Source organism: Xiphophorus maculatus, chromosome 5, assembly GCF_002775205.1.
Source record: "Xiphophorus maculatus strain JP 163 A chromosome 5, X_maculatus-5.0-male, whole genome shotgun sequence".
Classification (NCBI taxonomy): domain Eukaryota; kingdom Metazoa; phylum Chordata; class Actinopteri; order Cyprinodontiformes; family Poeciliidae; genus Xiphophorus; species Xiphophorus maculatus.
Window position 1 is genome coordinate 24,888,003 of NC_036447.1, and position 14,219 is coordinate 24,902,221.

The 14,219-nt window shown below is 36.2% G+C and overlaps 2 protein-coding genes across 2 annotated transcripts; both read right to left on the reverse strand.

Annotated features, from left to right (window-relative positions):
* Nucleotides 1-221: 221 nt before the first annotated feature.
* LOC102230571 (erythroblast NAD(P)(+)--arginine ADP-ribosyltransferase-like) lies at nt 222-2,097 on the reverse strand. Its single transcript, XM_023334541.1, has 3 exons — nt 2,026-2,097; nt 1,037-1,131; nt 222-932 (listed from the first exon to the last, which is right to left on the reverse strand). Exons 2-3 carry the CDS (start codon nt 1,112-1,114, stop codon nt 222-224), a joined length of 789 nt encoding a protein of 262 aa, XP_023190309.1. The 5' UTR covers nt 1,115-1,131; nt 2,026-2,097.
* Nucleotides 2,098-5,482: 3,385 nt separating this feature from the next.
* LOC102230835 (NAD(P)(+)--arginine ADP-ribosyltransferase 1-like) lies at nt 5,483-8,340 on the reverse strand. Its single transcript, XM_005807889.3, has 3 exons — nt 8,145-8,340; nt 6,716-6,796; nt 5,483-6,620 (listed from the first exon to the last, which is right to left on the reverse strand). Exons 2-3 carry the CDS (start codon nt 6,788-6,790, stop codon nt 5,844-5,846), a joined length of 852 nt encoding a protein of 283 aa, XP_005807946.3. The 5' UTR covers nt 6,791-6,796; nt 8,145-8,340; the 3' UTR covers nt 5,483-5,843.
* Between the last annotated feature and the right edge of the window lie 5,879 nt (nt 8,341-14,219).

A 14,219-nucleotide genomic window follows, 5' to 3' on the forward strand; every position in this document is an offset into this window, starting at 1 on the left:
TGAATGTATCAACAATTAATTGAATATCAAGAATTTAGTCAATACATATTTTTTTATAAGTAATTGTGAAATTGTTCAGTCAAGGTTAATATATGTTATTCAGTCTTGTATGTTTCTTATGATTATATTTACGGTAATTACTTATAAAACTAAAATTGGGCAGACTATACCTGACTTATGTCTAACTTTGCACAGTGCTGCTTTTTGGGGGGAACATTTCATCACAAACCTGATTTGGTGAGAGCACAGTTTAAACTGGAACGTGGGTTTTTTGTGCTCTTCAGTTTGTAGACAACCTGGCATGGAAGGAAATTCTTCCAAGATTTATTCTTTATGTCTGTTACCTTAAAAACCTCATACGGAGGGATCAGGACCTCCTTTTCCGATTCAAACATAGAGAACTTTGAGATGCGTGCTCCAAAGCAGGTGGTAATCTCAAAACATGATTGGTCGCCAAAATGAGGAGAAGGATAACCACCCTCTGAGCTGGAGGTAAAGCCACCAAAGCGAATTTCTCTGTTGATCTCTGTTTCAAATTTGCAGTTGGTTCTCCGATAAGTCTTGACACACTGTGGTGCATTGCGCTTAAGGGAGCGTAGGGCCATGGTGAGGTAGAAGTGTAGTGCATGATATTGAAATTTGGTCGTGTACCCAGATTTTTGTGTTCGGACTGCCTTATTGAACTCAACGTATAGTGGTGGTTTTTCCAGGGTGTAAGCATGAATAGCCATGATTTGTTCTTTCTTCAGCCTTGAGCTGGTGGTTGCCCATTTATTGTTGTAGTATTTTTGTGCTACACGCCAAGCATCTCTAAATTCACCCCTTTTCTCTGTATTTAGCAAACTGGCCACTTTTCTTTCCATCTGATTTTCGCAGCCGTTGTACATGTCGTCAACAGAGTTTGGAGCTAAATCCAGTGGGAATGAGCAAATCTAAACAGGAAACAAAGGAAACATGTTACTCATTATTAATATTTATTCTATCCATATGTGCATTTGCACTTATTAAAACAATCCCCAAAATAATGCACCCTAACCTTCTTTTGTGGTGCCGGAGCTCCAATGCAACATCCGAATGATAACAGAACCACTGTCGAAACTGCTAGCATTGCCATCTTGTGTCAGCAGACAACTAGAAAGCATGACAAAAAAAGAGCTTTTTGTTTAACAACATGTTAAAGATTTCTCTATGTATCAGTCAGTCTTAGTAAGAAATAAAAAAAAGAGCAGAAATAGCTGGAGCCTGGGACTTTGGTTTGTGAGCTGAAACTGTTTTCAAGCTCCTCCAAAACTCTGTGAAGTTGCTCTGCTGTAGCTAATCCTCCATCTTCTTTCTATAGATGAGCTTCCCATATCTGAACTAAGATTCTGTTAAGACCAGCATATATAGAGTTATAATAATCCAAGCAAAAGATATGACTTACTTTCAAAAAGTCCTTTGTTTGAATGTAGGACCTCAGTTAACTAATGCTTTTTAGCTGGGAAAAAGCTCTTCTTTTTGTTTTTGATCATATTAAGAAGAACTGTCAAAGACCATGCCACGGTTTTTGTTTATGGAGTATGAATTTTAAAATCTACAGTTCACTTTACTTATTTTTGAACAGTGGCTGAGGGTTGCACTTTTTGTTTAAAATTTTCAAAAGTTGTTGGTGGCTGGCTGTAGCTGATAGCTAAGGGGTCAGAGGATAATGTACCCATAGATTCATAGTACCATAAAGATTTGCATTTGGAAATCTTAATAGGTTTATAAGTAGAAAAAATATAAAAGAGCAGGTATGAACAGACACAAACATCTTAAACAATATTTTCAAGAATTATGCTATCTAATTATGTTAAAATTTCTCCTCTACTTCAATTTACCAAACTGGTACAAGACTTTTTCTATTGGGTTACAACTTTTCATCATATTCTTGATCCATCAGTTTTAACACCGTATTTCCTAATATCCTTCCTTTAAAAAAAACACATTTCTTTATTCTGGTATTTAATGCAACACATTTGAAGAAACCAACAAAAATATCTGTACCTGAGATGTAGAAAATGCTTCTGTATGGATGAAGGACCCCTGAAAAAAAATGTGTTTTTGCCAAAACACAAATCAAAGCTTAAAAAGATTGTTAAAAAGTGATCAAAAATAAGGAAAAGTACAAAATTCAAAAGTTTTGAAGGACTAAACTCAAGAAATTCTCTTCTCTCGGTATCATTTAGGGTTTTATACAGAAAAAGAAGGAGGAGTTCTCAGGCTAACCATCAAACACAGAAGAAATTTGCAAAGGGAACATTCCCTGGACAAAGGGAGTAGTTTTCCCTTTGCAAATTTCAATATCACTATCTTTAACTGGCAGGTTGAAACGTTTGGAAGTTGTGGCTTCTTTCTAGATGCTAATTTTAACTCATTGCTTGGCCTCCTAACTATGTCATTGACTGCAACGTGTCGAAGTCATGCACGTCAAAGTCCCCGTCTGTCTCTAACTCTAATTCAGAGCTATACCTGCCCATTGACCAGAGCCGACATGTTCCAGTGCCACACTCAACAGATGTCACTGCTGCTTTTCAACCATTAGGCCTGAATTGTTACTGTTGGATTTTAACTAGTTACATTGTTGAAGTTATAGCACATGCATTACTAGTGATTTACCATACAGCTCCATCTAAGAGACCAATAATCTGTTAGGAAGCTGGAAGCATGTTAACATGTTCGTTAAAATCCAGCCGTTTGGTCGGAAGCAAACCAAATCCGTATATTTCAGAGGAAAGTTCAATTGGCAAGAGCCACTAGAGTGCTCGTGTTAAAATTCATTGTGCTTCACTGGTGGACAAAGCCCCGTCTGTGGGGACAGACGTCCAGCCTAAACGTTCGTGGTACGTAGGCTGGTTACTGAACACTTCCATTCCTCTGAAAGCCTCAACAGATGTCTTCTCAAGAGGTTGAAGGTGCATGACCACTAGAGCAAAGTTCAAATGGTGTATGCTTGTCAATCTTTAACAGCCGATCAATGGAAAGTGCCACATCATACTTTATGTTTCTTGTCTTCCCATGAGCTTCTGCTTTCCTAAAGACTTGTACATGTCATGAACAAGGAGTTTGGTTTTGAAACGTTGATGATGAGTTCAGCATCTGGCTGTTTTGGTGCTTCGCCTGCCCATGTTGGGGCATGGGTAGGATGGAAAAGGGCCAGAGGGATGTGGGATTGGTAAGCCTGGATGGACGATAGGTACAGGGTTTGGAGGCTAGGGGTACCTGCTGGCATCCTCGTAGTGGCTGAGGTCCTGGCAGCTGGTCTCCCTCCTGGCACTTTTGGGGATCTCTGTGATGTTTCTGGCCTCAGTCAGTACGGTATATATGTGGGCATGTGTGGGACCAACACCCGTTAAATGTGCGTCCCGTATTGAACCCATACATAACTGTCCGATAGAAACGCCTATCATACACACGTCAGCACTAAGTTTAACAATAATGACCAAAATAAAACACAGGAAATATTAAGGTCAGCTAAATTGTCGTGGCAGGAGCTAAAGGACCCCAGAACGCTACGGACTGACGCTGATCATCACCGTTGCCTAGAGACGGACACTACGCAGCCGCGGTGAGCTGCTATCAACCTGCGTCTTTTTAAAACGTCCTCGACTCGATTCCATGTCCTTAGAAGCAAAAACGCTCTTAAAATACAGACATGAGTGAAAAGACGTGCATTATAAGCTGAATAATTTAAGAGAGGATGGATACTGTGGACATCGAAAGACAAAAAAAAATAGTGTCTTTTTGTCAGACCCATCAGAACCTAAAGAACCAGAAATCAGCGTCTCTTCATCCTCAATCATCTCCTGAGGCTGATATGGTACAGAACATTTAGTTATTATTGATTAAGTTTCTTATTGTGATTTTAGCTGACTACTGTGGTTTGATTCTTTGCTTAGGATGTTGAGTTGGGATGATATTTAATAAATAATAGCATTAGCCAAAATAAGTGGTCATTTAAAGAACAAATCATACGAATAGATTAACAGTAAATACATAAATATTTCCTACATCACATTACTTTCTGTGTGTTTTATTCAGAAATGTTGATATATTTTATGAATAATTGTTCAGTGGTCATTTAATGTATTACTTCACTAATATTTTATTAATGTGGTTTACCAGTTTGGATAATCTGACTTAATATCAATGAAGAAAAAACATGCTAAGCAAAAATACAACAAACCTGCAGTCCAGGGCCGGTTCTAGACGGGGGCTAAGAGGGATTCTAAAGAAATTATACTAAATAAATGTCTTTTTTAAATATTCTGTGGTAGATATTTTTTCTTCACAATTTTCTTTTTAAGGTATTATTAAAAATACATTAAAATTATTTTTAATAAAAATTTATTTCATGAATTAAAAATTATGGTACTGCTCTTTTAACTGCTGTATGGAGATAGGATCACACTTTCCATCTAATAAATCTGCAACCTGAATCTCTGGAGACACAAGTGGCTCTTTGTTCACATTATTAAATGATGAAATATTGCTGTGTTTTTGTTTAATTCTTTTTTTTAAGTGTCTCCATAAAAACACTGTCTGCACGGGCCTGCTGGAAAAGACAAGTGTTTTGTTGTTGACTTACAATTTAGAAACCACTAGCTGCGTTCTTGTTAGCTGTGCAGGAGGCTCCACTTATTCTGCTTTTGGGTCTGATTCAGGGTCGAAGATGTACGGTTGTCTAACTGCGCACCTGGTGGCAGCCATTTTGGCGCGAGCGTAAACGTAGAGTTTTGGGCGTGGCCAGCAGCAGCTTGGATTTAAAGTGACAGAGACCCTAAAACAGAGACAGAAGGACAAAACAAATTATGGTGAAAATGAGCCAAAATCCCTCCACAGGTAATGCAGTTATGGAATGCAATTGGTTGCGCTCTTTGTCATAAACACAGTTCAAACTAATTGTGAGTTTGTAAGTGATTTTACATGAACTGGTTTGTTTCTGGACGTCAGTGACTGTAAAAACTTCATACGGAGGAATCACCACTTGATTATTTCCTTTAAGGACGGAGTATTTAGTTATGTTTGCTCCAAAGCAAGAGTATATCTCAAAACATGAAACATTTCCATTAAAATCCCACTCATCAGAGCCTAAAATGAAGGTGCTGAACCGAACCTGGCCAGTTGAGATGTTGAGCTCCAAAACGGTTTCGGTTCTGTAGTTCGTACTCCAACACATCACCTGATTTTGTTTTAAAATTAGAATCGCCTCACTTAGAGAGGAATAAAGGGAGATGGGTTCGAAAGCGGCCCTTTACTTGTTCCAACGTATTGTGAACTGAAAACTTGCACAGACCAAATTCTGATGGGGTTAAACATGTACAACCACAAAATAAGAAAAATACCTTAAAACCTTTCAGGCTCAATCGTCCAACAGTCCACAAACAAGCTGCTCTAAACTAAAACAATATAAATTCAGTCAGACATATTTGTAGTGTGGCAACCAGATTTATTTGTACCGAATGATGCAAAGAGTCATTTTACAGGAGGATGTGAAGGATAGTAGTTATGAAATGTATACAGATACTTTCAGTTTGCAGTCAAATGTGCTCATTTGGCATAGTTTTTTCTTCTTTTTCTTTTTTTTTTTTACATTTTTAAACATCAGTTAAAAGCAAAAATACATCCAAAGCTATGTTTGACCTGATTTAAATGGTCTTTATGTTTATGATGGTGAAACTATGCATGTATTAGCTTTTATCTGAATTTAAAAAACATTTTTTTGATAATACAATAGTAATTAAACAGAAATACTTGTCAAAATAAATCTAATCTGCTCTTATGTGTCACTAAAATTGGAAATAATTTTTAAAGATTTATTTGGATCAGTTATCCTTGAAAAGTGCACAGTTTAGGTTGGACAGAATCTTTTCTGTGCTCTTCAGTGTCAACACAACGTTACATGGAAGCTCCTCGTTCTCAGATCTCTGCTTTATGTCTGTAACTTTAAAGATTTCATATGGAGGAACCAGGACTTCTCCCTCTGATTCTCCAAACTTGGAGTACAGTGAGACGTCTGCTCCTAAGCAGGTGTAAATCCCGAAACAAGTCTCGTCGCCAAATTTTTCTTTGCGGGGATACTTTCCCATCGAGCTCGAGGTGAAAGCGCCAAAGCGGATTTCTTTGCCGAGAACGCCCAGCTCGAATGTTCTGTTGACCCTCCGGTAACCGGTAAGGCATCTTTCTGTGTTTGGCTTACGAGCATTGAGAGCTCTGAGAGCTCTGAGAGCGCCCGTCAGGAAGAAGTGCAGTGAGTGATACTGAAACGTGCTCGTGTACTGAGCCCTCTGAGTTCGCACCGCGTTGTTGAATTCAGTGAATATTTCTGGTTTGTCCAGAGTGTAAGCATAGATGGCCATGTTTTGTTCTTTCTCCAGAACTTGGGATTTTTTCTTCCCAGGCTTGGGCTTCCATTTCTTATTGTACTCTGTCGCCGCTTCGTCCCAAGCCAACCTAAAACTTTTGCTCATCTTTTTCTCTCTAGCCAAAAGCTCTGTCTTTACTTTGGTCGCCATCTTGTTCTCGCAGCCTTCGTACATGTCATCGACAGAGTTTTCAGCCATGTCCAATGGGAGTGGAGTATCAGTGTGGGATCTGTAAATCTGCCAGAAGACAACAAGACAGATGTTTAACATTTTCTTTACCTTTATGTCTGAATCAAAAAACTCACAAATCTGTTTGTCTCATTTTAAATTACCTCTGCAGTTGAGACAGACTCTCCAAACAGCACAAGCAGGAACATCCACATTGTCATTGTTTCCACCTTCAGCATTTAGTCCTGCAAAGACACAGTAAATGCAGATTTTTCATTTCCTATCATTGTTTGTTATTTACTATGCCCATATATGTCATTTGAATGCACGATCTAAGGGTATAACATAAAATAAACAAGCAGACAGACATGGCAATGTTTTATCTTATAGTGTTCATCATTTTAAGGTTGCTCTTTTAAGGTTTTAAGAAAAGAAAAGTCAAATTATTAAAGCTCCAACTTGTTTCCTTATCATGATCATCTATGATAGTTTTTACACTGTGATACAAGCACCACTGGAGGTGTTTCACCACAGTTTGAGATTAGGCCTGAAAAGAGATTATTGTACACTTATTTGCAAGATAAATTAAAACCAATACAGTTGAATCCTAAATTCATACCCATTGCAGATTTGTATTTGTTTATTTTCACTCAAGCATTTTTTTCTTTCTGGCAGGAAAAGAGACAGCTGTCTCTCACAAAACAATGAAACAATTTAAAAAGAGAATCAGCAATGTAAATTTAAATATTTTAAGAAATAAAATTGAAAATTATGTATATCTTAATAATAAAAACAATCTATAATTAAAGTTTTAGGACTAGGAATTAGAACTTTACCTGGGTTTTTTTGAGGAGTTTCTGAGCAAATTAGGAATAAGATGGATAAAAAGGAAGGATGGGCAGGGAATTTCTTTCCTTTAAATCAATTAAATGACATGGATATTAAACAGAGGTCAAAATACAAGTGAAGACAAATTTTAAAGACAAGACTTTAAAATGTTTGACTGGACAAACCCCTAGACATTTAGGACTTCAGCCAGAAGTCTTAGCCGGTAAAAATTCTGCAAATATTTCATGGAAATGGATGTGATTATGATTCAAAATCTGCTGTTTATGATATTTGCTCTGTAATGTTGGTTTACACTGCAGCAACGTAGACATTTTTTTTTACATTTTAAAGTGTGATGGTGAACTATGAGGAAGTCAAATAATATAAATATATCTGATTTGAAACAGCAAACCTTTTTTTTTACATATACATTAGTTTTAAAGGACATTAATAAATATTTGAACAGCTTTATTGAACGTAAGCTTAAACAATAATATGATAATGAATATTTACATGTGGACAATGGATAAATGTTGCAGTTTTTGTTTTTACTGGACTAACTGTTGAACTGCAGTATTATATTGATAATCTTAGTTTTATCAAGGGTAATTTAAAGTTTTTATCATTATTATCATTCTTGTTTAAGAATACATCTTCTCTCATCGAAGGCTTATTCCATCAGTTTCAACATCATATTTCCCAAAATTCTGCCTTAAGGAAGTTTAATTATTCTGGCAAATTAGAGCGTAAAAAAATGAGTCATACCTGAAGTTATATGAAGAGCTTCTGGAAGGATGAATTTCAAAATATCAAAAATGGTTTCTGTGTTTTAGTTAGATTGTTTATTTTCTTTTGGCAGAAAAATCTAAATCATAAAATAGATCAGGATGCAAAGAAATTAAAGTGAAAAGAGCAAAATACAAAAACACTGAGTAAGTAAAATGAATAAGGCTTCTGCCCACCAGCCCTGGTCTACGCTGCTTTATACAAAAGGCAGAAGCAGAAGTTCATAAGCTAAACTTATCTGCAGAAGAACACATTTTTTTATTATTGCAAATGTAAACTTCAAATCTCATGAGTCACAGTCTTTTTCTGTTAATTGTGAGCTGCAGCTTCCTTTTACTTGTGTTCATGTCTTATCTTATCTGCTTCTGTGCTTGAGCTGTTCACACCTTATTCTTGGTGTCTCACTTCTCTTTAAGTTGATTTGCCTCCACTATTCTTTGTTTTTAATAGTTTTTTCCCTTTAGCCCTAATATGCAAAACTTTAAAAGACACAGAAGACACACAAAACCAACTGAATTTGAGATACAAAATCACCAACATATAAACACTAAACAAAAGTTTTTTTTTTAAAGAACACTTGAAATGGATTTTCAGTTTTGACAGGAGCAATTTGAACCCTGTAGAAATAACCAAGTTTTTATTCAGCTCTATGCGACACTAACTGACTAAATACCTTAAAAACCATCAAATGATGCTTAGAGACGATGAGCAGGGAGTTCAGGAGAATCTCAGCAGATATTTAGACGATCCAATTCAGATATTCTGTTATTAATTTAAGACCAAATCCACTGATAAAACAGCTTCATCAATATAAGTCCTGGAAAAGGACAAGCTGTGATTGGGTTATGAAGAAAATGTGGACAGAAGTTCATAATCTAACCTATCAACAGATTAAAAAACAACTAAACTTATCTGCAGAAGAACACATTTCTTTATTATTGCAAATATAAACTTCAAAGCTCATGAGTCACAGTCTTTTTCTGTTAATTGTGAACTGCAGCTTCCTTTTACTTGTGTTCATGTCTTATCTGACCTTGAGCTGTTCACACCTCATTCTTGGTGTCTCACTTCTCTTTGAGTTGATTTGCCTCCAATTATTCTTAGATTGTTTAAATAAATCAGGATCCAAAGACGTTAAAATGAAAAGAGCAAAATACAAAAACACTGAGTAAGTAAAATGAATAAGGCTTCTGCCCACCAGCCCTGGTCTACGCTGCTTTATACAAAAGGCAGAAGCAGAAGTTCATAAGCTGAACTTATCTGCAGAAGAACACATTTTTTTATTATTGCAAATGTAAACTTCAAATCTCATGAGTCACAGTCTTTTTCTGTTAATTGTGAGCTGCAGCTTCCTTTTACTTGTGTTCATGTCTTATCTTATCTGCTTCTGTGCTTGAGCTGTTCACACCTTATTCTTGGTGTCTCATTTCTCTTTAAGTTGATTTGCCTCCACTATTCTTTGTTTTTAATAGTTTTTTCCCTTTAGCCCTAATATGCAAAACTTTAAAAGACACAGAAGACACACAAAACCAACTGAATTTGAGATACAAAATCACCAACATATAAACACTAAGCATTTAAAAGTCTCTCAGACTTCACCTTATTGACATTTAAACATGTTAGTGATGCTGAGGTTCTTAGTAGGACAGGTTCTACTAAGAATAAAATAAGAATAAAAATTAAAAAAGATTTTTTTTTTTAACTCAAAAAGGGGCATCAAGGATAAAAGAGACAGGGGCTCATGCCCCCTTTGCTCCCCCTCTGCACGTGCCTGTTAAAATGTGTCTCTAATCACAGTGAAACTAGGCCATAACTGGCATGGTCTGAATGACACTCTGAGGAAAAGTCAAAGTAAAGCCTTTACTTTACTGCAGGCAAAGCAAAGGCAGTGAAGCCACATCAAGTAATAAAGGAAACATTCATTCAAAGTCAAATGCAGGTTGCATCAAAATAAACAATCCAGAGTTACTAAAGCAAAACTTCCTGATAGCACGGCGAGCTGATTAATGCTGGTTCTGATTGGTTCTTTCTGACCGAGCTGAGTAATTCTGCAGAACACAGGGAGGAGGCAGAGGAGATCCATTATTTTCCCCAGAGATTTTGTTTAAGGCAGTGGCATATCTAGGCCTGTTTAGGCCCTAAAACTGTATCTCAGCACCCCTGAATCAGGTTGCCACCCTTCCCGTAAAATACGGAGTCGTCTCATATTTGGCCGTTAAATGTGCGTCCCGTATTTAACCGATACATATCTGTCCGATAGAAACGCCTATCATACACACGTCAACACTAAGTTTAACAATAATGACCAAAATAAAACACAGGAAATATTAAGGTCAACTAAATTGTCGTGGCGGGAGACTAAAGGACCCCGAACGCTACGGACCGACGCTGAACATCACCGTTGCCTAGAGACGGACACTACGCAGCCGCGGTGAGCTGCTATCAACCTGCGTCTTTTTAAAACGTCCTCGACTCGATTCCATGTCCTTAGAAGCAAAAACGCTCTTAAAATACAGACGTCAGTAAAAAGACGCGCATTATAAGCTGAATAATTTAAGAGAGGATGGATACTGTGGACATCGAAAGACAAAAAAAAATAGTGTCTTTTTGTCAGACCCGTCAGAACCTAAAGAACCAGAAATCAGCGTCTCTTCATCCTCAATCATCTCCTGAGGCTGATATGGTACAAAACATTTAGTTATTATTGATTAAGTTTCTTATTGTGATTTTAGCTGACTACTGTGGTTTGATTCTTTGCTTAGGATGTTGAGTTGGGATGATATTTAATAAATAATAGCATTAGCCAAAATAAGTGGTCATTTAAAGAACAAATCATACGAATAGATTAACAGTAAATACCTAAATATTTCCTACATCACATTACTTTCTGTGTGTTTTATTCAAAAATGTTTATATATTTTATGAATAATTGTTCAGTGGTCATTTAATGTATTACTTCACTAATATTTTATTAATGTGGTTTACCAGTTTGGATAATCTGACTTAATATCAATGAAGAAAAAACATGCTAAGCAAAAATACAACAAACCTGCAGTCCAGGGCCGGTTCTAGACGGGGGCTAAGAGGGATTCTAAAGAAATTATACTAAATAAATGTCTTTTTTAAATATTCTGTGGTAGATATTTTTTCTTCACAATTTTCTTTTTAAGGTATTATTAAAAATACATTAAAAGTATTTTTAATGAAAATTAATTTAATTAATTAAAAATTATGGTACTGCTCTTTTAACTGCTGTATGGAGATAGGATCACACTTTCCATCTAATAAACCTGCAACCTGAATCTCTGGAGACACAAGTGGCTCTTTGTTCACATTATTAAATGATGAAATATTGCTGTGTTTTTGTTTAATTCTTTTTTTAAGTGTCTCCATAAAAACATTGTCTGCACAGGCCCCTCTAGTAAATTTGTTGTAGAACCAGCCTCCAAACAAAACAGTAAAGACCATTATATATATATTATTTTAACCAGCTATAAGGGGTCAGACTTGTATCACCAGCACCTTAATTCAGATGACAATTTGCAATGCAAAATATTATGCTTAGTAATTTATTGCAATGGGCAATGCAGTACTTAATTAATTTAGAATTATTTTTATATTTATGAATGAAATTGTGTACAGCATTGGCTTTATTTATTTGAAGAGTATTTTGTAGCTCTGTACAAAATGTTGTATATGTGTAAAATATTTGGATAAATAATGGGTTAGTCTGATCCTGGTCCTTAGCCTTGTTAATTACTCTGATTGTTGTTGTTTTTTTAAGTTTGATTAGTGACTGTTGTGTTGTAATTAATTTCCCAAATCTCTCTGGAGTCACTTAAATAAGGTCAAACGAAAGAACAGTGCAGAATGTCAGGCTGTTTCTGTGTGAACAGAAAGGTGTATGGTACTGAATCTGTGACAGGCCCACTTCATGAACTGTGAACTGAAATTATAAAACCCTGACTCATCATGTCTACTTTTCCATAAATGGACATTCATTCTTGTTTAAAGAAAAAAGGCCAACAGTCGCATAACATCCAGATAAAAATAAGGGTAATGCAATTTCTAAGTATAATTTTCAAATAAAGTTCAGGTTAAGGACTCAATTTCACTATTTATTAACCTGAAATTCTACCTTGATGATAATCTGGTTTTAGGTTTATTAATCCTATGAATTTAGTAAAATGTTCTTCAAACGAACTGCAGTTTTGAGTAGATTTTATTTTAATTTTCGGGAGAGCAGACCCCCCCTAGGACTGTGTCACTCCACAGCTGCTTGTGTCTCATTAATGTTAGCAGATGTTGGCAGGTGTGATGTAATCTAGAGATTCTGTTTCATACTGAGTATATCCACCTCTGGAAAAAATCTAAAGTTTCTCTGATTTTACTCTTTATAAGTATATGTTTGAGTAAAATGAACATTGTTCTTTTGTTCTGTGAATTACTGACAACGTGTCTCTTAATTTTGTTTGTGAATGTATGTAAATGAGCAGTTAGATTTAGAAAACCGCACCAACGAATATCTTCTCATGGTGCTTAGCCCTGCTGGGGGCTAAGCACCCCTAAAAGTCAGATCCTAGAATCGCCCCTGGTTTAAGGTATGAGAGGTGTGAGAGTTCACTGCTCATTTGAGGTTAATACCCTTCACAGTGGAGAAGGGTAGTATATATATTTTAGATAAATGGGCCAATAGGTTTGGCTATCGGAGCACAGTGGGGTGTTTAAATGACACACAAAGGCAGTTGGATGGATTTAAAAAACAACTGGCTTTAGTGACATAAAACATCAAATTGACAGTTGTACAAGACACACAATTATGAAAATAAAATTACAATAAAATACATAAAATAATAATACTTGGCCAAGTGCTATTCTTAGTTTCAAATATTTTGGGTGGACCCTGGTAATCTGTACTCTAAATTATATTGGTCAACAGATTCATCCAATTAATTTCCAACTCGGGTTTAATTCGACATCATTCACATGAGGAGAATTTCCACCACAGCAGTTTGTTACAATGTCTGAAATAAAAACCGGTCCAAAAGGTAATGTCCAAAATTTCAGGATAAAACAATAAGAATGAAGAATGTCAGTCAGTGGTCTCACACATAACCAGCTGTGTGTGAAGATGTGAGTGTTACACGCCTACCACACCGCAGGGTGCAGCAGGCCTCCAAATGGGAAAGAAGAAATCCAGTTCTTTCTCTAAGTCCAGGTGGGAAGGCTCGCCATCAAGGTCATCGGAGGAATCCACCTCAGGAACAATCCAGCAAAATAAAAATACAAACCTGACCTGTCAACAGACAGGACCAACAGAAATATAGGATTTTTATTAAGCTGTTCTAGCTTTAATCCTTAAGTCATGTTTTTGTAGACGTCATATCTGACATCAATTTGTTGTTAAATTACTCAAATTTACAATAACCGATTCTTTTTACCTCAATGCAGTATTTCACTGCATTTTCATTTCACTTTTTCTTCTAATCGTAAAATCCTTTTTCAAACACAATAATAAAACATTACATTTTACCCGCACTCAGCAAAGGTTTACATTTGAATAATTAAATAAATCAAATAAAGGCAATTTTTTTTAACAACAATGTGATAAACAGAACAAAAACCCAAATGAAAGGCTCAGAATATGCTCACCGATCTCAATGCGACACGTTTGGGACAACAGTATAGTGGGACTCAGTCTGGATGCGTGGGGCACTAGATAGTGCAACAAGGCATATTTTTTATGTTTTAACCTCAATAATATGAACTTAGTAAAGTAAAAATATTTTATAGTGTAGGCTTTACCTTCAGCTGAATGGAGAATAAGACGAGCCAACTGCCAGAAAGAGCTAACGGCTCCTAACGGCAGAAAACTGAAGTTCAGTCTTTGTACTCAATAAACTATTTCCAGCCTAGAAGTTGGATGATCAACAGAAAATCTATTTACAAAAGGTTTCGTTTACAGTTCGTATATAATACTTTAACTGTCTCCATACATACTCTTACACTGCACAGCTCAGCAGTCTCATTACGTCGGAACTCTCCCGCACACCA

What these genes read in the sequence shown, in the direction of transcription:
- LOC102230835 (XM_005807889.3), bottom strand. Translation starts at nt 6,790, where the DNA reads ATGCTGAAGGTGGAAACAATGACAATGTGGATGTTCCTGCTTGTGCTG. An exon ending in AGTCTGTCTCAACTGCAGAG is followed by an intron (nt 6,621 to 6,715) that starts GTAATTTAAAAT and finishes GTCTTCTGGCAG; the next exon opens with ATTTACAGATCCCACACTGA.
- LOC102230571 (XM_023334541.1), bottom strand. Translation starts at nt 1,114, where the DNA reads ATGGCAATGCTAGCAGTTTCGACAGTGGTTCTGTTATCATTCGGATGT. An exon ending in CTCCGGCACCACAAAAGAAG is followed by an intron (nt 933 to 1,036) that starts GTTAGGGTGCAT and finishes TTTCCTGTTTAG; the next exon opens with ATTTGCTCATTCCCACTGGA.